Source organism: Ambystoma mexicanum, chromosome 8, assembly GCF_040938575.1.
Source record: "Ambystoma mexicanum isolate Mex_15411 chromosome 8, UKY_AmexF1_1, whole genome shotgun sequence".
Classification (NCBI taxonomy): domain Eukaryota; kingdom Metazoa; phylum Chordata; class Amphibia; order Caudata; family Ambystomatidae; genus Ambystoma; species Ambystoma mexicanum.
Genome location: NC_090929.1, coordinates 726,408,065 through 726,434,320, shown reverse-complemented (window position 1 = coordinate 726,434,320; position 26,256 = coordinate 726,408,065). Strand labels below are relative to the sequence as shown.

The 26,256-nt window shown below is 44.9% G+C and overlaps 1 protein-coding gene across 4 annotated transcripts in view; it reads right to left on the bottom strand.

Annotated features, from left to right (window-relative positions):
- FAM149B1 (family with sequence similarity 149 member B1) overlaps positions 1–26,256 on the bottom strand; it is a 1,843,046-nt gene that overhangs the window by 1,214,204 nt on the left and 602,586 nt on the right. For all 4 annotated transcript variants that reach the window (XM_069610541.1, XM_069610540.1, XM_069610539.1 and 1 more), the window contains one exon: positions 10,370–10,512. In XM_069610541.1, coding sequence (XP_069466642.1) covers positions 10,370–10,512 — 143 coding nt within the window. The remainder of the gene's footprint in view (positions 1–10,369; positions 10,513–26,256) is intronic.

The window sequence follows — 26,256 nt, the reverse complement described above, 5'->3', positions numbered from 1 at the left end:
AACAAAATTCTTACATAAATACTGGCGAATAGGCTTAGGAGAATAATAACCGACCTAATACACCTTGACCAAACGGGATATGTGCCAGGAAGGAACATCTCCTGGAACCTAAGGAGGTTATATCATGTTATTAGCAGCACAGAAGACTGGGACGGGCATGGTGCGGTGGCCTTATTAAATGTGACGAAAGCATTTGATTCAGTCCACTGGAATTGGCTCTATGCGACCATTGAAAAACTTGGCTTCAGGCCCAAATACATGCAATGGATAAAACTGATATACACTAAGCCAATGGCTAAGGTCAGAACTGGAAGCATATTCTCAGATAAATGGGAGCTACAGAAAGACACCAGACAGGCTGCCCGCTGTCCCTGATGCTTTATATCATAGCAATGGAACCAATAGCGGTATACCTGAGGGAGGAATACCAGGAAGCAGAATAAAGGATTTGTGGAATGTAGTGTCCATGTGTACGGACAACATGTTCTTATATCTGCAAAACTCTGAGACGAACTTGCAACACATTTTGGACATACTAGAAAACTTTAGGGGGTTGTCAGGAACCACGATCAACAGAAGTAAATCAAGCTTATTTCCGATAGCCAAGCTTGCAGAAAAGACTAAAGCAGAATTACTGACACTATCCCTCCCATGGGCAACAGACACCTCCGATATCTGGGACTGGACATTTATCACACTCCCAAACAAGAACACAAACAATACACTGAAAGCGCTGGAGGGTTTGGGGAACTCAATGAAATTCTGGAGTAAGTTGCCTTCGTCGATAATGGGGAGAGCGTCACTATTACAAATGGAGGCACTGGGGGCGTGGCCAAGCAGCAACAGAGATGGCCACATAGCTCTGGAGCTCCGAGCGCTGAAGAGTTTCCTTTTAAAATGAACGACATACATTTTGCTTTTAAACTCTAATTCCAAGTTGGAATACTTGCATCACCTATTATTCTTGTTCACCTGTATCTGCAGTATTTGATTTCAGTGTCCATGGCATCGGCTTTCTTCAAGAGATCCTTTCACGTTGCTGGAATGTGTCGGGAAGTTGTACTTCCTTGGTAATCGGAATCTAAAGTTTTGCTACAGTACATAGTTCCTTGTCTGCCTTGGCCTGGCCTGTTTTCATATACACTGACTCTGCCAGTGAATTCTATGCTTACTGCTCCGCTGATCGGTGGGCGAGGCCTACAGCCCCGGCCTTGCGTCACCGCTGATGCCGACGCGTCCTGTCAGCTGCTGGGTACACACGTACAAGGCATACCGCTCCGTTCTGGTAACACGTTTATTTCACCACAAAGGCAGTAAGTGCGTTTCTTCTTTTCTTGAAGGATTCTACATATTTTGACTAACGGATGGCAAAACTGCTACAATTTTCGGTTCTAAACGTTATTACAACCTAAACTAATAACCTTTATGGACTAATTAAGCAGTACCATTTGGGTCTCTGATGAATACTGCTGCCATATACTGCAAATAACTTTCAAACTTGGAGGCGCAACATCATTTCATAACTCCACGCTCGCTCCCTATTTTATTTTTATAGAATTGGTGATTTACTGCAGCCTGGCTTTTTTTTTTCTCTCTCTCTCTCTCTCTCTCTCTCTCTCTCTCTCTCTTCTCCCCCCCCCCCCTATTTGGAGCCTGGTTTCTCTCTTGCGCTGCTATTTGGAGCCTAACTTTCTGAAAATTGCCTGTGCATAAAAATAACAAATTAAGCCTCATGATTTCATTAATATTCCATTCTTCAACAAATTAGAAATGTATCAAAGCTAGCTTTATTTAGGCTGTGGCACCTGCTTATCCTACCATTTAATATCAACATATTTTCGAAACAACTTGTCCATCCTCCTACAAAACTATCTAGAAGTTGCTGCACCTTATTAATTTCCTTGAATTGATCCATTCAACTCTTGGCTGCGCCTTCTACTTGTTTCCCCTGTTGTAGCAGCTTTCATTATTGTGCCTGGCTAGTTTAACATACTTCCTTCAGTCCTTATCATCCTTACTCAACTTTACCCATTACAATGCCTGAATCAACGAAAACTGTGGCATCATCTGACATTGCACCATTCCATGGTTGCATGGAGAAAATTCTTGAAGAACTTGGTAATATACGCTCCTCCATTTCCTCATTAGACTCCCGTTCCTCCTCCTTTCCTCATTAGACTCCCGTTCCTCCTCCATTCAGGTAGAGATTCAAGGTTGAGATCAAGACATTCTCCAGCAGACTTGAAGAAACGGAAGAAAGAATTGGCGTTGTGGAAGATAGAGTAGACGGCCTTGAAAGCATGCAAGTACGACTTTTGCAACTTGAAAAGGCAGTCACGGAACTAGAAGATAGGAATGGAAAAGACAATCTTCGCTTCTACGGAATTCCTGAAAAAATAAGTTGATGATCCCATCAGGTTTCTTACCAATTGGATCCCAGCAACTCTAGGGATCACGTTCTCACCACCTTTGGAATTACAACGTGTTCATAGAATCAGACCCCGCTCCCCAGGCAACAAAGCTTCGCCTAGGCCCTTCATTGCTTGTTTCCTACGACATCAGCAAGCATGCCAAATTCTACTTACAGCCAGGAAAAATTCACCTATCCTTTACCAGAACAATTGTATTTTTATTTCCTCAGATTTTTCTATAATTACCCAAGCCAAGAGGAAATGATTTCTTGACATGAGACCTCTCTTTTAATCCCTAAACATTAGATATGGACAATTGGCTACTGCAAGGATGATTATAACCATTCCGGACGGCCCCACTAAAGAATTAACAGACCCAAATTATCTCCATAACTTGCTCCAAGCCTTGCAAACGTCACTTATGGATATTACCTCCCTGAATCCTTTGGTCAATACTTGTACTTCGGATCCTCCACCTCATCCTCCGACTTTCACAGTTCCCAAGAATCCAAAAGCAGCAGGTCAACCTCATCAATCCACACTGGATGTTCCATCCACTTCAACTCACATGAGGGACAAATCAAGATCCCCCATTAAATCTTTTGATCCTTCCTTCTCAACTTTGCAAACTTGATCTAGACCAACTCTGGAGTATCTTCCATAAAAGCCTCAACCGACTTGCAATCTACTCACTGCTTATATTTTGGTTTCATTGTCTTGAAGTATTATTGTATATTCAATACGTTCATATTTCTATAACCTTTGCTGTTATCCTCTACTCTTGCTCGTTGCTTTTACTCATCTGTGCTTGTTCCGTCTATGTACTCTGGTTCCACCATGATACTCTTTCTCACTTTTTTTTTACAATTGTCCTCATCTTTACCCTCTTGCCATTACTTATTCTTAGATATCATTTTATTCTTAGATATCATTTTCTATCCAACTTAAGCATTCTTTTATGTTTTTACCTCTATTGTTGTCTCCCCCTCCTTTTGTCATTTCCCTTACACCCCAATACTAATATTATATTTAATGATTGCTATTCCATTGATTTACAATATGCTGTATCTTGTTCTGTGCAATGTGTAAGTATATTATTATCCACTGCTTTGTACCTTTCTTTTGCCATTAACTACTTTATTTTTACTAATGTCTGTTAAAATCATCACTTGGAATATTAAAGGATTAGGTCATCGTATCAAACGCAACAAAGTGAACTCTCAACTTGCCAAGCAAAAACCCTACATTGTATGTCTTCAAGAGACTCATCTAAGTTCAGATATCGAAAGTTTTAAGATTAGAGCTCAATGGATTAGCCATACCCTTTTTTCGAATGCATTAGATAAGAAAGGTTGAGTTTCTATATTAATTAACAAACATTTACGTTTTTCATTAGTCGCTGAGTAAAAAGACCCAGAAGGCCGATGGATCATCATTGATGCCATCAACAACCTACCCATTACTATTCTTAATGTATATGGCCCCAATGCTCCCAACCCACCTTTTTGGTCCAATTTTATTCCTAAGCTTTCACCTAAGAACCCTGATAAACTCTTTTTGTGGAGATACGAATCAGATTCTTGACAGGATCGGAAATCCTCCTCGAACTTGATTAACTCCAAATCTCAGAATAGTTTCATAAACCTGTTGCAAAATCTAAACCTAATTGATTCCTGGAGATTTTGCTATCCTGATACCAAAGATTTTACGTTCTACTCACTTTCCCATCAATCCTTTTCTAGACTAGACTATATTTTTGTCAATTCCTCACTAACGCCTACTATTTTGAACTCTAACATCGGTCCCATTACTATTTCAGATCATGCCCCTGTTTCCACCACTCTTGAATGGACACCCATCACCAAGCTCTCTCCAAGATGGGAGATTTAATTAGTTTCTACTGAAGGATAATTCCTTTGTCGCAAAAACTCACTCCTTCATTAAAGAGTTCTTTAATAACCGCCCGGAAGATACCTCCATTCACAACAACTGGGATGCCTTTAAAGCTACTCTTCATAGATTCATAATACAATTTATTGTCATTAAAAAACGACAATCTGAACTCTCTCATAATAACCTGCTTTCATCAATTAAACAACTTGAACAATCTTATTATGCAAACCCGGATCCCACTACCTTGAAAGTTCTTATAACTAAACGTATGGATTTCAACAAAAGAGCGGCTAACTCCTTACTTAGATCCAAAACTAAACTTCATTGTGGATACAACAAGGTGGGTAAATGGTAGCTTCTTATCTCAAAAAGAAATAGAGAAAAATCCCTTATTACCCAAATTCTCTTTTCGGATGGTAACAGATTAACCAAACCAAAAGATATTAACAATGCCTTCCTTGATTTCTATACCAATCTTTATCACTCTAATCCCTCTATTAACAATCATGACATCCATTCCTTCATTGAAACAAATAAAAAGGTAAATTCTGCCAACCCGATCAACCTATCTCCCTTTGATGCTCCTATCTCTCTTATTGATATTAAGCAAGCTATACTTGACCTCAAATCTAATAAAGCCCCTAGCACTGATGGATTCACCACTGATTTTTATAAAACTTTCATTGATTCAATCGCACCTAAACTTTTCGAACTTTACTCCTATTATGCTGAAATTGGTCAAAGTCCTGGTTCTTTTGGAGAGGCTCTTCTAGTTATGTTCCCCAAATCTGACAAAGATCCATCATTAATTGAAAATTACAAACCAATATCTCTAATTAACTCAGACTTAAAAATCATCTAGAGCTATACCTCCCTTAACTTATTCACCCTGATCAATCTGGTGTTATTAAAAATCGTCACGCCTCTTCTAATTCTAGACTCTTATTTAATATACTTTCCCATTCTCAAAATGCTTCTAACCCTTTTGGCCTTCTTGCCCTTGAAAAAGCATTTGACCGTGTCTCTTGGTCCTTCATGTTCCGCTCCTTATCTTGGCATGGCCTTCATCCTTACTTTATTAATCTAGTCAAAATTCTTTACTCTTCTCCTACAACTCGTATTCTTATCAATAATTCTCTTTCCTCCTCATTTCAAATTGAAAGAGGAACTCGTCAAGGTTGCCCCCTTTATCCTTTATTATTCAATCTTGCTCTAGAACCCCTCCTTCAAAATATTAGATTGAACACCAACATTAAAGGTATTTTTATAAACAATATTGAAATCAAATTATCCGCTTATGCTGATGACATTCAGCTTTACCTCTCTAACCCTGCCTCCTCTATCCAACATCTATTAACTACTATTAACTTTTCCATCGTCTCCGGATACAAGCTTAATTTTGATAAAATTCGAAGTTATGCCTCTCACTAATTCTTGTAACCTCTCTAATACCCCTTTGTCTGGATTACCATGGCAACCCTCTCATATGGGCTTGTAATTTCTAAGGATATTCATACGACTATCAATCTAAAGACCAACCTTTTAATTGAAAAAGTTACCGATATGACGTCTAACTGGTCGCCTCTCTTCTTATCCTGGTTGGGACGCCTAGACACTATCAAAATGATGATCAGTCCTATTATTTTTTACTTCTTATTCATGATCCCCACAACAATCCACACCTCTCTCTACAAGAAACTTGATTCCCTTCTTCTCAAATTCTTATGGAATCATAAAGTACAGCACATTGCCATTAACAAATTGAGACTTCCCAGATCCTCGGGAGGAGTCAAATTCCCTAATTTTCAACTTCATCATAAAGATTTTCTTCTAAAACAAGTAATCTTTTTCAAACATTACGAATCTCAGCCTAATAGTGCTCCCCTTTGGATTAATGTCGAAGCTAGCTCTATCTCTCTGCTTTCCCTTTCCCATTTCCTATTGACCTCTACATGGCCCAACATCACTTATTTCCCTTCATTACATCTCTTTAAAATGATTTGGAATAAGCTTCCCCCTAATTCCTTTTCTAATATTAATACTGATGACCTTTTTCTATGGTTCAATCATCAAAACTCTGCCAAATCCAATCTTGTTACTATTAACAAGGTAATCATCTGGTAATCATCTGGTATCATATTCATCAAACAACTCTTTAATAACTCAGAAGAAGTAATACCCTTTCCACAGATATGTTTGCAATATGAAATTCCTGTTTCAGATCTTCTCTTTCACAGATCCTTCATTAAATCAATTACAAAATCCATATCTACTTATAACCAAACCTCTCCTTCACCGTTTTTGGACTTTCTAATTAGTACTCCCTCAACTACTGCTACAAAATATTATGCGTTTTTAAATGATCTCCCTTCTCCCAGTTCACTCAATATTAGTACTATCAGGCAATGGGAAGTTGATTGGAACCTGCAATTTACCCCGGACCAATGGACCAAAATTTGAAAAATGTGTCATTCAACATCTATTGCTGCCAATCTCACACAAACCGATTTTTTTTATTTTTCATCGTACTTTTCTCACTCCTTTACGTATCACCAAAGCTGTGGACAATGTTTCTAATAATTGCTGCACATGTGCTGAGCCTAATGCTGACTTTGTTAATTTAACCTTCAAATGTAAACATGTTCACACTTTTTGATCAATTATTTGGTCACGGCTACAAGTAATCTTTCATTTTTCAGAACCTCTTACACTCGCCAACCTAATGATTGGTTCTATTGTTAATCCAGTTATAAATCATATTGACGCCTCCCCGTTTGTTTAATCTGTTCATAAGTATTGCTTTTCAGAATATTACATATAATTGGAAAAATACAACAATCCTGTCTAATAATACTTGGTGGAACTCCATTTGCTCCACCCATCAAAAAAGAAAATGCCATGCTTCTTTTGGTGATCTGCATAAATTCAACAAAGAATTTAATATTTTTCTTCAATACCTCAACTCTCATGATTAATTGGTATCAACTGCTCTTTCCGTTATCCCGACCCTCTCCTTTGCTATTGTTTAAAGGGATGGTCTAGTAAAAAATTTTATTTAAAAAATAGGCCACATAAAAAAAAATATACTAGCATCCTCCGTTTTAAAACTTCCTATGTAAAATTTTGAGCTATTCAAGCTCAAAATTCGAAAAAGCAAGCACAGGGACGCCGCCATTTTGTGAAATGGACGCCCTCCTGTGCTGGCTTTTGCGGCACTAATGAAGGAAAAGCCAGCCAGCTGTAGTAAACAAAGTCTACCGCTGGGTGGCTTTCCCTTCATTAGTGCCGGGACTCGGAGGACGCGGACCGGAGACCAGAGCAGGAAAGCTGCAGCTGAATCTCGGTAAGTGCTATTTATTTTTTTTACAAAAAATAAGCACTAGCTGCGTTTTTTTTTCTAAGTTTTCCGGGCTGGAGGAGCCCGGAAAACTTAAAACCGCAGCTTTAAAAACGTATTTATGTTTGCGGTCGCTTTTGAAGTGACCGCAAACATAAATACAACGTTATTGTGTTGGAAAACACTGCGGTTTTTCGTTCCAAGTTTCTCAGGTTCCTCCGGCTCGGAGGAGCCTGAGAAACTTGGAAAGAAAAACCGCAGCGTTTTCCAACACAACCGTGTGTGTTTCTGCCTGCTGTGGCTATCACTTTGGGTCTCCGGTGCTCGAGCACCGGAGACCCAAAGTGAAAGCCACAGCAGGCAGAAACACACGCGGTTATGTTTACATGCCGCGTAGTGTTTCTACCTGCAGCTGATTTCCCATTTGGGGCTCTCGGGCTCCCCGCGGGGAGCCCGAGAGCCCCAAATGGGAAAGCAGATTCAGGCAGACACAACGCGGTTGTTTTCCGCAATGCCGCGTTGTGTCTGCCTGAATCTGCTTTTCAATTTGGGGCCCTTTTCCATTTCACAAAATGGCGGCACGCCTGTGCTTGCTTTTTCGAATTTTGAGCTTGAATAGCTCAAAATTTTACATAGGAAGTTTTAAAACGGAGGATGCTAGTATATTTCTTTTTATGTGGCCTATCTATTTTTTAAATAAAAATTTTTACTAGACCATCCCTTTAATGTCCAGTCTTTGTTCCCCCGTTTTTGTTACTTCAATAAGTTCATTGATGTTAGTGTACCCAACATTTTCTTGATCAATTAGATTTGTTCCAATAAATCACATTATTTAATTGTTTACATTTTTTTTTTACCTGTTCTCATACCATTTGCTGTATGTTATTCGAATACACATTTTTAAACAGAAATAATTGTGGCACTGCCCAGGCAACTGCACTGCTTTGGAAATATCCCCTATAACATTCCCAAAAATTCCTTGTAAGAATTGACAAGGAGTGCAGGACCTTTCTGTGTCATGGTAGTAGACACAGAGTTGCGCCGAGGACCCTACAAAGACCCTACGATAAGGGAGGGTTGATAATCCGGAATTTTGGATTATACTACCTGGCAAGTCAGAGGCAATATGTGGTAGGCTGGCTAGCAGACGACCCTACATTGGATACAGCACTCCTACAGCCAGCAATAAAACACCTTCACTTAAAAGATCTAGTTTGGGTTGCCCCACCAGAATCTCGGGAGTATCCACACTTGGTGAAATTGGGCATGCAAGTGTGGTGCAGAACCTGCAAAAAACTCAAGATCAAAGACCTGATATCACCGCACAGATAAAAGAAGTCTCAGAGCCAGCGTGCGACTCCACTCAGAGACATGCAGGATAGCTACAATAGGGCACTTGAGGGAAAACTGTACCCTAATAAGTTTTCAGGAATTACAAGAAACAAGAAGAATACATAGCGGTCAACACCTCCTGCACCAACCAATGGTGAATATGATTAAGAAAAGGTGGCCACTAGGGGGGGCGGGGGGAGAGACACGATTGAAATTGAAGTGGAAATGATAATAAATATTTCAGAGGGCGGCATGCCAAATCAAAGTTGTATGATGTGTTATTAGACAATCACTCAGGCAAGGAGTTACGTACCAGGGCAAGATGGGAAGTAGAGTTGGGAAAGCCCTTTACAGACAAAGAATGGCTCACAAGAGGGTTTTCTAGGAACGCGAAACTGCAACTGCTACAATTGTATGTAACAGAGAGCCTATCTAACACCGAAGACAACAGCAGGATTTAAAGGAACAGAAATGTCCCAAATACAACATGACAAATGTGCGAATGCTACATATGTTTTGGGGATGCGCAACTATAAGGAAGTTCTGGGACGGTATTGCACACAAACTGTCTAAAAGGGGAATAGAATTGGATGTACAATCCCTGGTGGCCTGTATGTTGGGCTCTTCCCGGTGAGCAGGAATAGAAAAGCACTTGGGAAATTGAAATGCTTAGCATATGTGATAGCCAAGCGCTGTATAGCCATGAACTGGAAAACCGGAACAGGACCACCAGTGAGGGGGATGGAGAGATCTACAAAAAAGGACAAGGGCGGAGACAGAAGTCTGGAAACAGGCTATTAATGTACAAAAACAAGATCCAGGAGAGGATATGTTACAATAGACAGAACTGATATTGACACTATTCAAATCAGGAAGCAAAAATGAAGGAACAGGTTCTCAAGAAGAGAGACAAGACTCATAATGCATACGGAAGTAGAACATGTGACGAGAAGCAGAACAAGGAACTATACAGAGACTAGTTAATAAAGTGGGAGAGGAGAAAGGGAAATTAATGGTTTAACAGGTGCTGCATGAAGGCTTACAAGTAAGCCGGAATTGATATATTACAACTATGTGCTATGTAACATCTGTATATTGTTTAGGAAAAAAATAAACTCAAAAAATAAAAAGAACAATGAGCCAGCGCATGCAGAGAATCTGGCCAGTGCGCACTGCAGGGCTCGAAATCAAGGTTAAATGAGCAGGAGCTAAAACCAGATACTGGGTGTCGGACAATGCAAAGGGGCTTACACACAAATGCAAGTGAACATCTGACCTTTTTCCAGACACACCTGGCAGAATCACAACACTTTTTTTTACCAAAGAGACAGAAAACATGTTTCAAAACGTAAAACACCTAGCGAATTTAGAAGGTCTCCTTATCCAAAAAAGTTACCTGAGATGAGGGAAGTAAGAACTCCATTCTTGGCACTCTTGTTGCAGACCCCTGACAAGCACACCAGTATTTTCACCATACAAAAGCTCATCAATGTCTTTGAATAACTGCTGCACACGAAATGTCGCAGCTTGGTCATACTCCTGAGAAGTAAAACAATACATGCAATTACATAAAATCTTGCAAAAATAGTCACCTCTAGCAATGTGCACAAAATAGATTTCAAGCAGAATGTATGAAACCATCGCACTTAGTACCCTCTGCTGGGGGAATGTCTATATTCTTCAGCAGATATGTTTTCAACATTCCATTTTATTTAAATAATTTACCTTCTTTATCTTATTTTCCAAACCCTAAGTGGAAAGGTGTTTAAACTTGATGCACATGCAGCTCTCCACATACTTTAAATGCATGTCTCCAGTTTCGAATCATTCATGGGATGGATTCATTTATTAAAAACAAAAATAATAAGATATGGAAATTATAAAGGCTGTGTTCGGTCGGCGGTTTTCAAAAGTCTCACTAGCTATTTACCAGCAGTATATATCAGGAGAGTGACACTAGATCAATCAGGATATGGCAAAAATGTGACATCAGAACTGTACCATTGGGATATGGAGACATGTATTGCATGTGATGAGTAAGTAAAGACACATTTTGAATTTCATCCAAAGCATAGCGAACGGCAAGGCAAGTAAAAGCTGGTTGGGAATGTGTTACTGATTCTTGAGACTCAACCTGATGAGAGCTATTGGCGATTATTTGTATTCTTGATGCTCACGAATACTAGGCTTAATACCTGCGTGTAGTGGATGTCCAAAGAGCCTCTAGACAATGGGGCACAGTATCTACGTTTTGTATTTTAGGCAGGACATCTGCAGATTCATCCAGTTTTGATCAGAAAACTGTACAATGTGATAAGGGTCTGAGCAAAATGATCGAAGCAACTAGTGCTGGACATCCGCCTTACAGAAGGAAGTTGAACCCCTTTTAAGTTGGAATGCTGGGAATTTGAAAGGCCAGTCTGAAATCTGCTGCTGAAGTCAAATATGGATACAGTGGCATACATATCCAGATCTTTGGTGTTTTCAGCAGCCAATTCAGGGCTCCTTTTTCTATTCTTTTTATATGGAGATTGAGTTTGATGTTGAGCACAAAACGGCAATGTCTTCGGACTGCACACAATTTTGGGAGACCCCTTTGGACCAGGGGCCACAGAGTCAAGTCTGAGTGAGGTAAGGGAAAGAAAAGACAGTTAAAAGATAAATAAGAAATCCATTTTTATAAGGTTCACTTTAACGCTTTGATGTTCTGTCGAGTCCTGTATTTGCTAAATGTTTTTACAATTTGAAGTGCTAAAAAGTTCTTTTTGGTGGATACTTCCTTCTAGTTATCATTGAGTGTCATCTGCTTCTCAGATCATGTTCACAAAAGGTATGCTTAGCGAGTCTATGAAAGATTAGAAAGCATGACTTTCGGATTAGGATGAAGCCTTGGGGTAGTCCATAAGACTTGCAAACAGGGTGGCGGGGAGAGGGGGCGTTGGTGTGGAGTGATGTGGAATCAGTGATTTTGACTCAGGCAGATGGGTGGCGAAATATGGTCCTAAATTTTTTGACTGACTGCTCCATTGATGTACATGCAGGTTTTCTTTGTTTGTGGTGCCTCATATGGTCTAGAAAATTGCAATGTGCCTGAGAGTACTATAAGAGTTACTTACCTGTAACTCCAGTTCTCCAGCATTGGTATCTTTCATAGATTCATGGTTTCTGTTATCAAGCAATAGGGTATTATTCAAAGCAAGTGACTGTATGAAAGATCCAATGCTGGAGAACAGGATCCCACTTTGCCAAGATGCAGGCAGTGTAATCCACAATCTATAAAGTTGCTTTTACTGTACTGCATCCTGCACAAATGTTGGTCTATCCGTTCCAAAATGTAGCTGTTTGAGGCGCATGTGGTCGTTTGCATGGATACACAGTTTCTTGTATTATGTATGACCGGAAAGATGTAAATTTATAGATTTATCAAGTGGCCAAGCAGTTTGGGCTGGACTGCCCCTTTTCGGGTGGAAGCAAGCCTGATTTGCATATGGTGTTTCCCCTTTCTGTAATGGCTTGACAGGCTGAAGAATGGTGGTCTGGAGAGTTGTCCAGAGCAATGCCCGAGTGGTAAGTTGGGGTACTGGCCAAGCACGACACTAGTGTAGGAACAGGAAACATCTTTACTGAGTTCCAGCTCCAGGTACAAGCATAGGAATACATTTAGGGCACATCAGTTAAGGTACTTGGGCAGACATCCACTGGCATCCTATCTCAGTCAACCCATTTTCTCAACTTACATTCAGAGAACCATTCAGAACATAACATTCTCACACAGAGCATTCAATGTCACTCACCCCAAGCATTCCATGCATAAAGGTAGGGTGCAGGGAAAAACAAAACACAACAAAAGGAAGTTTCCGAACCCCCTGGGGTCCTTGACGGGGCTGGGAGTCGAGACACCCCTCACCCTAGGTGCTGTGACCAGAGAAGCTAAGAGAAGACTGTAGCGGCCCCGGCGTGTGGAGAGAGCCGCACCCAACGTGCACCCCGAGCGGGAGTCCTGCACCTCTGCCGAGGTGAAAGGAAAGCGGGTGAAAGTGGCGGAGGACCGGAGTCGTCAGCTGGTAGAGACTGCCCCCGCCCGAGGTTCTTGGACCACAGAAGCAGTGGGAGACCCAGTGCGAGGGAGAAAGAGGAACCCAGGAGGTGAGGAGGAGCTGCAGCGGTGAGGCCTGGGACAGGGACAAAGAGCGCGATCCAGCCGTACCCACAACGAAGAAGGAGACGACCAAGCGATCAGCGGATCAGACTTCAGCAGGCAGCAGGTGAGAGGGAGGGCAGAAGAGATGCCGGGAGACACTCGCACGTGCACAGAGCGTAGCTTCTCCCTCGGCTCCACGCAGGGCGAGATGGAACTTGTGGCGTAATGGCCCGCCCTCCCCCTCCTAGTAGTACGGCGGCCTGGAGCCCAGAAATACACAGACTGCAAAAACGAGTCAGGGGGCCCCGGCCCACAAAGACCTGGACCCATAATGGTAAAAACACACCAACTCCTCTCAACAATAAAAAAACTAATTAAAAAAAGTGGGGGAAAAAAATTTAAGAAAGAAGGAACAGTAGCAGGAGAGGAAGGGAGGAAAATGAGCCCTAAAGCAAAGAGGGAACGGTGGTGCAATGTGTGAAAGGGAAGATAGCACGCACAGAGGGGACACTGGGCCCTGGCCCCCGATTAAGGACATATGCTGTCCACGCCAAGAAGTGAGGCGCTGTTCTCACTGGAAGGCATAGGGAAGCCCGGGGACGCAGGAGCCCCAGTGGACCTTGGAACGGGGACCATAGGAGACGGCCCAAAATTTGGCTTGTTGAAATGAGGCAAGGGAGCCCAGGGGGCTGATGCTCCAGGGACCAGGAGAAAATTGCCAAGGAACGTGAGGCAAGCAGGAGCGCAGGCCCCCCTCTCCCATGTAACGCCCAGGACGATGCAGACATAGTCACAGTGAAGTTGGTGTCTGAAGGCCACGTGGAGCCCCAGAGAATAGACAGACTCACCCAGGGTTTAGGGTAAAGTCAAGGAGGAGCCAGTGTTGGCCAATCGACACACTGAACTTTGAGATATACTGCCTGGGGTCATGCTGGAGGAGGATCAGAGGACCGGTGGGACACAGAAGTGCGATGCATGCGGGGGTACAATATCTTCAACGCTTCCGGAGACACCGTATCGACTACGATGGAGACACCCAACAAGGGCTGAGATGGCGGCAGGGGGAAGCACACCGGCGCCGGCCCTAACCAGAGACGGTCTCAAGGATATACTTCAAGAAATTAAGGCAATACGAACGGACACTCAAGCCTGGATATGCAACCTAAAGGGCTGCGTGGATAAGCAGGAAGATAAAATTGAGGGGATGGAAAACAACCACCTGCAGGTAGACCTTCTGTACATGAAATATGAGGTTCGCCTAACGGACTTGGAATTGCGAGGAGGAGGAAACCATCTTGAAGCTGGACGATATGGAAAGTAGAGAGCGCCGGAATAACCTACACATTTTGGGGGTCAGAGAACAGAAGGGAGAGTCTGCAGGGGAGGTTGGAAGGAAGGTGCAAGGACTGATCAACATTTCGCTTTGAAGGGGGGAAGGAGGTACAGCTGGAAAGGGTGCATAGAGGAGGCGGCAGAAGAGCGAAGGGTCCAAGATCAATAGTGGTCCGCTTCCTGAGATATTGGGAGAAAATGGAGGTCCTGCAGAAAGGCAAGAGGTTGGGGAGTTTCCAATATGAGGGGGACACGATCAGGGTGTTCCAGGACTTGTTGGGGTTCACCCTAACCCGTTGCAGAGATTGCCGCCCCTTCACGCAATGGTTGACAGAAAGGGGTATGCGGTATCGCTGGTCATTTCCATTTGCGCTGTCATTTGAGAAAGGTGACGCAGACTACTGTGTCACCAGCGGACAGGAGGTGCACCAGGTTCTCCAAGTTCTTAAGGGGAAATCCCTACAGAAGGTCAGGAGGGGTCGGCGGTCGCACCGACAGAGCAGAGTAGACCGCAGGGTCCGCAGAGTGTGAAGAAGAAAGTGATGGGTGACAGGAAATTTAAAAAGCTCAATACCCTCCACAGAAGAACTCCAGGGACTCTTGAGGGGGGGGGGGAGAGACAGCACAAACAAGATAGACAAGACTGCTAAGCAATTTGAGTGATATGTGAAGGGGGAGATGTGGTGGTAATAAGAATGACGGGCTGGGCAAGCACTCATCCCTGGTGGCCCATCACATAGCGGGCGTCTCAATGGGCAGATTAATCACTGTTGGGGGGAGGTGGGGGAGGGGAAGGTAGGGTTGGGGAGGGTTTTAAGGTGAAGACAATGTTGGGGAACACAGCATTGTGATTGATGGAATGGTGGGGTCAGAGTCAGGCACATCCGAATGGCGCGAGGCAAGGGCCGGGTGGAGGCTCTAAAGTTGGGAACTTTGAATGTCAAGGGCCTAGATTCTCCCAGCAAGCGCTCATTGCTGGGGAGGGAGTTTCGAAATAGAGATCTGGACGTGCTGCTGGTGCAGGAGACATGTTTGCTTCAGGGGGAAGATAGACGTATCCCTGGGGCACAGGTTGGATAGGATTTCTGGGCCTCCGATCCGATCAAGGGGGGGGGGGGGTGTTGGCATTTTACTTAAATCGGGGGTGTGCTTGGTCAGCCACAGGTTTGGAAGAGGGTGGACGGGAGAGCTCTGGTGGTCACTGGGTCACTGGAGGGAGTACAGCTAACTATTGCAGTGGTGTATAGCCCCAATACGTGACAGATGCAGTTTCTACAGGAGGTCATGGGAGAGATACTTAATCGGGCAGAGGGTCTATTGCTATAGGAGGGAGACTTCAACATGTTGGTGGACCGGGCTTTAGACCATAGTGGAGGGCAGGAAATGGTGGGGTCTGGCACGGGGCGACAGGATGGGGGATTCCTGGGGTACATGAGGGACCAGGAACTGGTGGATGTGTGGAGGGAGGGCCATCCCATGGAGAGGCGCTATCCCTTTTTCTCCCCAGTCCATTGGTCTTGAAGTCGGATAGATTATTTGTTCTTGATACAGAGACATGTCAGTAGAGTCACTTCTAGCGAACATTCACTGGTTAGTTGGACGGACCACGACATGGTGGTCATGGGAATTGCACTGGCAGGATTGAGATCCCGTGAATCTTTATGTGCTGTAATGATAACTTGTTGAAAGATCCGGTCTTCGTGAAGGAGATGCGGGGGCAATAGAAGAGTTCAGGCAGGAGTTGAGGGATCTGGAGGTGGGAAAGGTGATTGCGGGCTTGCAATTCCTGAATCAGAGGTACTATGAGAAGGGAGACAAGCTGATGCTCTGCTGGCGGCCAGGCTGAGTGGCCAACGGGCGGAGAGGTGGGTATACGGAGTCTGGGGTCCAGATGGGCGACTCTGTTCTCTTGCTGGAGACGTGGCCCAGGAATTTGCCAACTTTTATGAACAGCTTTAAAGGGAAGAGGGGGACAGAACTGCACAGATACCTGGGAGAGGTGCCCCTGCCAAGTCTCCAGGGCAGTGCGAAGGCAGGAATGGAGGAGCTGATTACGCAGGAGGATGTCCTGAGGGCGATAGCGGGGTTGAAGTTGGGCAAGGCTCCCTGAGAAGATAGGTACACACAGGGTTTTATAAGAGCTTCGCAGAGTCTCTTGCGCATCACTAAGCAAAGTTATTTAACCACATCCTGGACACAGGGAGACCCCCAAACCCCTCATTTGGGAAGGCTCTGATTATGGTAATACCAAAAGACGGCAGGAACCCGGAGTGCTGTAAATCCTACCGTCCCATTTCGTTACTAACATTGATGCGAAGATCTTCACCAGAATACTAGCCACACGTATGGAGGATCTCATGCCCAAGTTGGTCCACTTGGATCAGGTGGGGTTCATTCAGGATAGGCAGGGGGCAGATACTGTGCGTATGACTCTGCACCTGATGGAGGCTGCAGTAAAGAAGGAAGGGGACCCGGTCCTGGTTTCCCTCAATGCCGAGAAGGCTTTTGAGCAGGTGGACTGGAGGTTTCTAAAGGGGGGTCCTACAGAAATTTGGATTCAGAGATTGAATCATGAGAGGGATACGGGCGCTTTATGTAGCCCCGGTGGCAATGGTGACGGTGAACGGGAGGTTGTCGAGGGCTTTCAGATTGCAGAGGGGTACTAGACAGAGTTGCTCTCATTCACCACTCATATTCACACCAACACTGGAAGTGTTGGCAGAACGGCTAAGGAGGGCCCCACAAGTGGAGGGCATTAGAGTGGGCACAAGGGAGTTCAAACTGGGACTCTACGCGGACGACGTGCTGCTGCATCTGGTGAATCGCACCAGTTCTGTCCCCGCAGCACTGGCGATAATTGAGGAATACGGGCAGTTCTCGGGATTTAAAGTCAACAAGGACAAGTTGGTGATCTTTCCGATTGCCGTGGGGGATCCACGGCAGCTTGAGGCCCTCAGGCCCCTGGGACTGCAGATACAGCTTGACAGTATTAGATACCTGGGAATCAACATAGTCAGACCATGAGAGGATCTGGGTGGAGCCAACTACCCTCCCCTCTTCGACAAACTGTTTGCGGAAATGGTAACTTGGGGTAAGGCACAGCTGTCATGGATGGGAGGCATAATGCAATAAAAATGAACCTCCACCCGAGAGTGCTATATCTCTTTCAGATGTTGCCAGTTCGGGCCCCGGAGGCGCACCTAAGAGTAGCTAAGTCAAGGATCGTGCGGTTTCTATGGCAGAATCAGAAACCCAGGGTGGGATATAAGATGCTGATACTACCAAAGGATTGGAGGGGTCGAGGGGGGGTGGCTCCCAGACTTAATGATGTACTACAGGGCAACACAGCTTAGGGCACTGGTCACGCATCTGAGGGAGGACCCAGAGAGACAATGGGTATATTTGGAGTACCAGCAAATGCTCCCGGCAATGGTGGGGGAATGGCTCTGTGTCCCTAAGAGGAGACTCCCGAAGAGAATTCGCAAACACCCCTTTCTTGGGGTCCATTGGGAGGTGTTGAGCATGGGAGTGAAATTGGGTGGGATCACCACCAGGCCCTCACTGAAGAGCCATATATGGGCACCCCCGGTGCGGGACGCTATACCAGAGGTCTCAAGGTACCAGGCATGGCTTGAGGGTGGGCTCTCTAGAGTGAGACAATTGTGGAAGGATGGGAAATTCGTGAGTATGCAGGAGTCGGAGGAAGCTTTGGCGATAGGCACACGCTCGGTGCTCCTCTACCTCAGGTTGAAGGAGTCGATTCAGAGGGAACTCACGCCAGTGGAAGGGGTCCTGGATGGACATAAGGAGATGAAGGGTCTCATTTCGCGTCTCTATGGTGCTATGTTAGAATCGAAGAAGGGGGCCATTCAAGGACTGCGCCAGAGATGGGAGAGGGACCTGTGTATTGAGTTGGATGGAAACCTCTGTTAACAGATGTGCTAGCGAGCATTCAAGACATCGATCTCTTGCCAATATAAGCTTTGTTTCGTCTGAACGATGGTGTAAGCTGACTGATTGCTGCACTGTCCGAGCTACCATGAACACTGACGGAAAGAGAAGGATCGGCCAATGCACTAGCATACTTCAGCGCCTTACACTTTCAGGCAGATTGCTTAATAATCGTATTGCGCGCCAACTTTGAGATAACTGGCGTCCTTGTCCCCCGCTCCTTCTCGTGAGGGGTGCTTTCAAGCCATGAGGACGGCGCAACAATTGTTTATTTAACCACATTCAGAATTACGATCAACAAATACTGCATGCACTATTTTGTTGACTACTGGTCCTATTGTGTCTGCCACAACCAACTCATGCTACGTGTTCCAGTCCGTGTCTGCCCACATGTAGCAGCACGGTTACGCCATCATGATTCCTAAGCTATTTTCCTCTATTACTTTTCAGGATTCCTACCCTGAGACACATTTGTCACCAAATCATTCTGGACTCCGGTCGAAATGAGGAAAACCAACAAACGTCACAAAAGCAATTCCAATTACGCCTCAACTGAATTGATTCAGGTTGAACAAACACAGATGCAACCCTGAAGTTTGGAAATAAACGGTAAAACATTTTTTTGTCATAATCACCCATAACAACTCTTAGTAGTATACCCAACCCAAGCGCTCAATTTAACGGTTATCTTTGTTATTTATTTATTGCATTCAGAATAACCAGACTAATGCAAGGTGAAGAACTGACTCTATTCTAATAAACACTGGCAATGTCTCTTCAAAATGCTGGACCACACATGCCAGTAACGACGGGTCTTTGTCTTGGGACAAACTGCTCCTGTTTTTTCTTTACCAACTAATGTGGTAAGATTCCCTTTTTTGTTCAGGAGTTTTGAAATAAGTAGTCAACATTCAGGTTTACACCAAATGTAATATACTAACCTTTGCAGTTTAATACAGCCAGTACGCAACCTCTGAAAACATTTTTTTTCTTCTCTTTCTCGTTTGCCTCCCTCACAGGGATTGTCACCCTAATAAAAAAAACTGCCCAGAGGAAGGCGTACTTTTGAAATTCAGGCCCCACAGGTGGTCTCGCCGAAACGTAACGGAGGTCAACAGCAAAGAAAAACTATTTGAGTTTTCTATGAACTTGAAATACATCATTTCTGATCCTGAAGCCAACTACTATTTGTTGTCTTCCACGTAGGCAAACCTGCTTTAGTAATCTATCGAGTGATACTTTGAATACTCATAAAGAGCTTACTCTGTATAAACAATATAACAAACTGCTATTTTGTTGTTCTATTGTCTTGTGTTGTCCAAATACGTAATGTTTTTGCTCATACAGGTTACTTTAACAAAACGTTTTTCTTAAACAAGAATAACTGAATCTTATTGTCCACATCAGTTACTCTTTGAACTTTTATCAGCAACCTACTGTTTTCAAATTACTTGCATTATATTTTTTTCAAAAAAAGTCTTTTTTATACTTTTTGTAACCATGGAATAAAAAGGTTAAGATTTCCTCTTTTTCCTCTCCTCTTTTTCGGCTCACTGTTCACTTTAACTACAAAGGTATTAATACAATTGAGATATCTAAAGATACTCAACACAAAAACTAATTTAATTTATTTCATCATTTGGGCCAAATAATAATTTTGCCAGCGGTCTTTTGGAAATTAAACGTATGTATAGAGATGGGAGAGGGACCTGGGTATTGAGTTGGATGGAAACCTCTGGCAACAGATGTGCTGGCGAGCATTCAAGACATCGATCTCTTGCCAATATAAGCTTCACAGTGTGAAATTATTGCACGGATGGCAGTATGATCCGATGCGGATATCAAGGATGTTTGCTACAGTGAACCCCCAATGTTGGCATGGATGTGGCGACACCGCTGACTATTGGCATATGTGGTGGGGCTGTCCTAGAGTGCAGATCAAATAGACAGGGGCCTTGGGGTGGATTAAGGATGCAGGGGGGGGGGGGGTCGAGCCTGATCCAATGTTAATTCTTTTTGGTCTTGAAAAAAAGGAGGACAGGTGGTGTGCCCTCCCCCCGTTTGCACATTTCCTCCTCTTGGCAGCCCGGGCAAACCGAGCTAGACACTGGAAAAGGGCCACCCTCCCTACATTAAAAGAGTGGGCTAGTACAGCTAGAGAGATTTATCTGATGGCAAAAATCACGGCAGCAATCCACGGAGGGGGTGCTGCAGTAGAAATGGAATGGCAACAGTTCTGTAGTGCCTTTGGGGGAGGTGGTCAAGGGTAGAGGACTCAGGAAACGTGGCCCGGCCTGGACAAATTAATTGATGGACAGATGAGCGGAAGGAGGTTAAGTTGGGACTCACCCTAGAAACCAATAGGGCATTGCACTATTTGAGGGTGAATCAAAGAACTGGAATTAATGAGATTTACTCACCAGGAGTGCGGGGGGAGGGAAAGGGCGGGGAGGTTGGGTTGTAAGGGTAAGTTACAGAAACAGTATTCTTGTTATGAACGGTTGTCCCTTGGACGGACATATGTTATTTGATGTTTGACTGTGATTACAAAACCAATAAAATTCAATTTAAAAACAAAAATGGATGAACAGCACTACATTAAAATTTCACTTAAAACAACTCTCTATACAGAGGCCATAACTTCCAGAAACACAAGCACACCAACAGATGTAGAAATTCAACAGGCCTCATATCACACTATTACCAAAGATCTAATGTGAATTAAAACAACTATCTAGGAACCAAATGAGATCAAAATCATAAATCTTTGAGACCTTTAGGTCTCTCTCTGCTCCAACCTGGTGCGGTCCAAAACAGTCTTCACAAGTTGCCCCACAGTACTTTAGGGAGACTGGTCCAACTCCCTATCCAGGCCCTTTCCTCTTGTTGAGACCAAGTTGCCCCTGCATTGATTCACTACACTTGGCCTGCTTCGCTGACATCCCGCCAAGAATCCTTTCATCTGAATGTGCCTCTCTTCCTAGACCATCTACTTTTACCCTCGGCCCATCACAACACACATACAGGCTGCTCCTCTTCGAGCAAACAAGCTGTGCGAGCACAGCATAAAACTGCTGTACCTTCAAGATTAGAATAAATCACCCAAAAGAATGTGAGCGTGTCCCGTTCACTGAACGCCTGTTGCTCCCCAGTGACCAACGCTCCACTACATCATCGCTCCACAACAGACTTTGAAGTGGAAGGAGCTCTGCGGCCTGGCAACCTTCAGCACATCCAGCCGCTGCGCCACTCTGTCACCACCACAGCCGCCTCCAACTGGATTCACTGCTCTACCTCTCTTCCTCTGCACAGCGACCGCAAAGCAGACCCCCACAGCCCTGCTCCTGCAGGCTGCAGCCACGCCACTCCTCTCCGACCTTCAATGTCTCAGTAATCTCCTGAGCTGCAACGCACTCCGGCACACGCAATGACATCTGTTGGGACCACCATATTGTTCGAAGCTACGCCTGCACCCCAAGACACTCCTGGGCACGGACATCTGCCCACGGGGCCTCCACTGAAGCCAAGGTAAGATGGCCTGAACCTACAACTCACGTGTGAAACACCACAGTTTTGCTTGCTCCTCAGCACTACCACCATAGGCTGACCCACATTCCTGGAGGTTGACACCCTGGTTGAGCTGCCCCTCACATCTATGCTAAGCAGTCACTGAAACCCCTTGCAACACTGCTCTATTTGCCCTTGGGGTTTCAGGTCACAACACTAGTTTCTGCAGCAGCTACGGTGTATCACCTTCTGGCCCACCAATATCTGTGTCTGCCCCTCGCAGACCTGGTTGGCCCTTGGCCCTGCCTCTATATCAGAGGCTGGACCTCACTAGCCCCACTGCAGTCCACATCGTTCCTACCTTGAGAGAGGCTCTTCTCTTGATTTTGGGGGGGGGGGGGAGGCGTGGATGTCCCTCTCCTGATGTCGCTTACAGGTGCTGTCCCCCCAGAAAAGCCACCATCCTTGTCACCATTGTTAAGTTGGGGTCCTGGCCAAGCACGACACCGACACTGGTGTAGGAACAGGAAACATTCCAGCTCCAGGTACAAGCATAGGAATACATTTAGGGCACATCAGGTAAGTTACTTGGACAGACATCCACCGGCATCCTCCCTCAGTCAACCCATCTTCTTAATTGATATTCACAGAACCATTCAGAACATAACATTCTCATACACACAACATTCCATGTCAGTCACTCCAAGCATTCCATGCATACAGGGCAAGGTGCAGGGAAAGACGAGACAACACAGAGGTTAAGATACATTTTTAACCTCCCAGCGGTCACCTCTTCAGTTTTGTCAAGGGGACAATTAACAGATCATACGTCACCACACAACTATGCCCCACCTAATGATGTGGATGAAGTACTCAAACAATGCTCTCTAAAGTGGTAGAGGAACTCAATTTCCACGAATGGCAGAATTTAAAATAAACTGATAGATAAAGGTGAATAGTTCCAGTCCGGTAACAAGTGACGTCATCGCTGAAAGGCTTGATGTAATTACAGAATTAGAGAACTCATTTGGTGTAAAAGGCACTCATTCCTCTTTAAATTCAAAGAAAAAAGGGAAGAACACTAAACAGAAAAAATCAGTAAATTTAGTAAAAAGGAAAGATTAATACTTTTTTTGTCAAACACAACTCAATCGCCACAATAAATCCTCCAGGGGAATCATCTGTAAACACAACAGAAGACACTAGTTTACCTTTAGTTGATCTGACTACAAAGGGTACCACTCAAGAAGTGTCACAAGTTGACTGGTATCCTTTGCGAGGAGCCTTGAATCCATCAGCTAATGTACCTTGTTTGACCAAACAACATTCGGAACAGAGTCTGGCAAATGGTGTAAGGACAGTCAATGCACGTCTCCTGGAATGTACATTAGGTGTTGCCCGTATTGCTGGTGCTTTGGAGCAGTCCCAGCCAACGAATATGGTCACTTGAACAAATCATTGGTTTTTAAAATTTCAGATTGATGAATTAATCAATTTTTAATCATACCATTTTATTGCAAATGATCTCCACAATACCGGTGTTGCATCTGATGCACTCAAGAGATATAGAGAGGTCAGTACAAGTAATCCAGTCCGAGAACAAATGCCTGCAAAAAATGGCCAGTACTACCGGCTCCGGCATTTTTTCCAGACCAGATTACTCGGAGCCTGCTGGTAGGGGCAGTGAAGTACCGGCAGGGCCGACCAGCCGGGAGTTCAGGCCCCTACCAGCAGAAAAATCACGGAAGCTACGACACTGTTAACAGTGCCGGTGCTTCAGTGGTTACCATTCCATGGAGTCCTACAGGACTCCATGGAATGGGAACTTACCGCTGTTGCCGGTGCACAATATCCCGCTAACACCAGGATATCGGGCATCGGTAACGGTAAGAGGAGTTTGCTGGTAAACTGCCGGTAGCACCGGTGGGTTACCGGCAAACTCCTAATGAGGGCCATAGACTGGCTGGATATTCCCAATGAGGGGAGTGACTGTAGTGTTGTGCATTTCTATTCCAAAGTCATCTCCTGCACTGTATGGAACCACCAGGATGACTTCAGGACAATGGGCTTGGATCTGCTATCCCTTTCGAATCCAAAGTCGTGTAAAACATTATCGAGGGATAAGAATTCTTCTACATCCTTGGATAACGGTTCCGGGAACCCCAAAAACACCTTTCAACTAGTAGATCAACTTTGCTTGACCACCTCAAGCCAGCTACCAAAACAGGAGAACTGGTCCTGGCTTATGAAAGCTCTGGTGCAAAAATTGGGGCAAACGGCTCCTGTTCCTTGCCTTTAATCTAAAAATATTGTCCTGGAATTGTGGTTTTAGTAATATATCCAATTTATTTAATACAGGTTATAATTTTAACATGGATATAATTCTTTTCAAGGATACTACGCTTATGGATTTTTCCGAGATGGATGGGTATAAGTCTTACTACTCTAGGGCATCGCAGGGTGTGACTGGTCAACCGCAGGGTGGTGTAGCTACGGCTGTAGATTTGAAGCTAAATATCACCACAAGGTTGCTAGCTTCCTACGAGTACTCTTTGTTGGTATTAAGTATAACTTTCGGTCAACAATAGGATTATCCTTCATAAAGAGAATGGGGAAATAGTATGTATGTGGCTAGGCTCAGGACATCAGAATAATATTTTAATTATAGGGGATTTTAATTCTAAATGTGCAGAATTTTTATCTGAGGACAAAATGTTGCCTATTTATACTAATAGCCATGTAAAATCTTCTATTAATGATGCTCTACTTTGAAATCGTTTTATGGAATATTGGGATTTTGACCTGCTAGTCCCTACCTTTGAGGGTCAATCTAAGAGAACGATTTTGTGGCAAAGAGGTACATCGCCATCATGGATCGATCATGTTTTTATTTCTTTTCCTCTCTCACAACAATGTTTTGATGATCAAATATCATTTAAAGGGTTTAGTGATCATGCAGCGCTGGAATTTCAATTGATGGTGCCCCATTCAATATTAGATTGTAAGCTGCAAAATCCTTTTTAGCACTTTCATCAACAATGCTTGAGTGCTTACTTGTGGAGAAAGAGACATGGGTACGCAGACGTGATAAATCAAGCTCTAGCCTTGGTGTCTGGGAAAGGGAAAAGCAATCTACATACTCACATCAGACATATATTCAGCCATAAAACAGCAAGTGCCAAAAAAGAAAAAAGAACTGTGACTAGACACTTGCCCAAAGTGCATACTAAGAACTTGGAGGCATATCTAAGAGATGAGAGAAAAATATCCCAATCATCATTCCAAGATGGCCGCCGGAGAGACGACTGTGCTAGAGGCACTCCCAGAGCCCCCAGCCCAAAAGTGGTATACTAGGAGCAGTTCCCCTCCCTGGGTGCCCCTACCTGCTGGAGCTGGTGTCAGTGATGGTGGCGCCTGGTCGTGGTGTGGAGTGACCTGCTCTCCAATCAAAATAACGGAGCGTGGCCTGTCCCCAGGAGGCGCCGCTGGTGTTGGCTTCGTGCTTGTCCCCGGGTGAGAGGGGTCATGTCTGCGAGACGGAGCAGTGTGTCCGGACAGCTCTGCTCTCCCAGGGAGTGTGCTGGTGGAGCTGGCACCCGTGTCTTGGCGGAGCGGAGGGGGTCCTCGGTGGGTCCTGCGGCCCGCCTTGAAGCCGCCTCCGCCCCTGTGATCTTCACGCTCGTTCCTGGTGTTGGAGGCGGTGTGAGCGGGCGACCCGGGCCCCGGAGAGAAAAGGAGGAGGGGCCCTTTGCAGTGCGGCCCGTCCTGGGGATGACTCCGCCCTTGGGCTTTCCGCGATCTTCCCTGGTGCTGGGGGCGATCTGAGCGGGCGAATCTGGGCTCCAGCGAAGGAAGGAGGAAGGGCCTTTTGCAGAGCGGGGAGCAGCAGAGTAGCTCCGAAGAGGACCCGGACATTGGCAGCGGCCTGCGGCAGCGTGAGCATGTGGCCTGGAGCCCCGCCGGAAGGGAGGAGGAGGAGGAGGAACCCGCTCTGCTACAGTATAGTGCAGGGAACTCGGTGCACGCAGCCTAGCGCGAGCGGCACGCAGGCTGAGAGGCGGGGATCTGAGTGGGATCAGCGGCTGGCCCGGGAGGGCCTGGAGTTGCCTTTATCCCCAGACATTATTGGTGAGAGTTGGAGACCTGGGACTCCAGCGGAGGGAAGTGGTGGGGCCCTCTGCAGGGAGGAGGACTCTGGAGCATCAACAGCGGTCGTTGGGGGGGCTGAGGCAGTAGCTTCCCTGAGGCCCACCGGAGGGAGAAAAGGAGCACATAGTCTCCGGGGGAAGACCCGGGCCTTCTGCGGTGAGGTGCCTCAATTTTGATACCTTCAGCGCCGGAGGAGTGTGGAG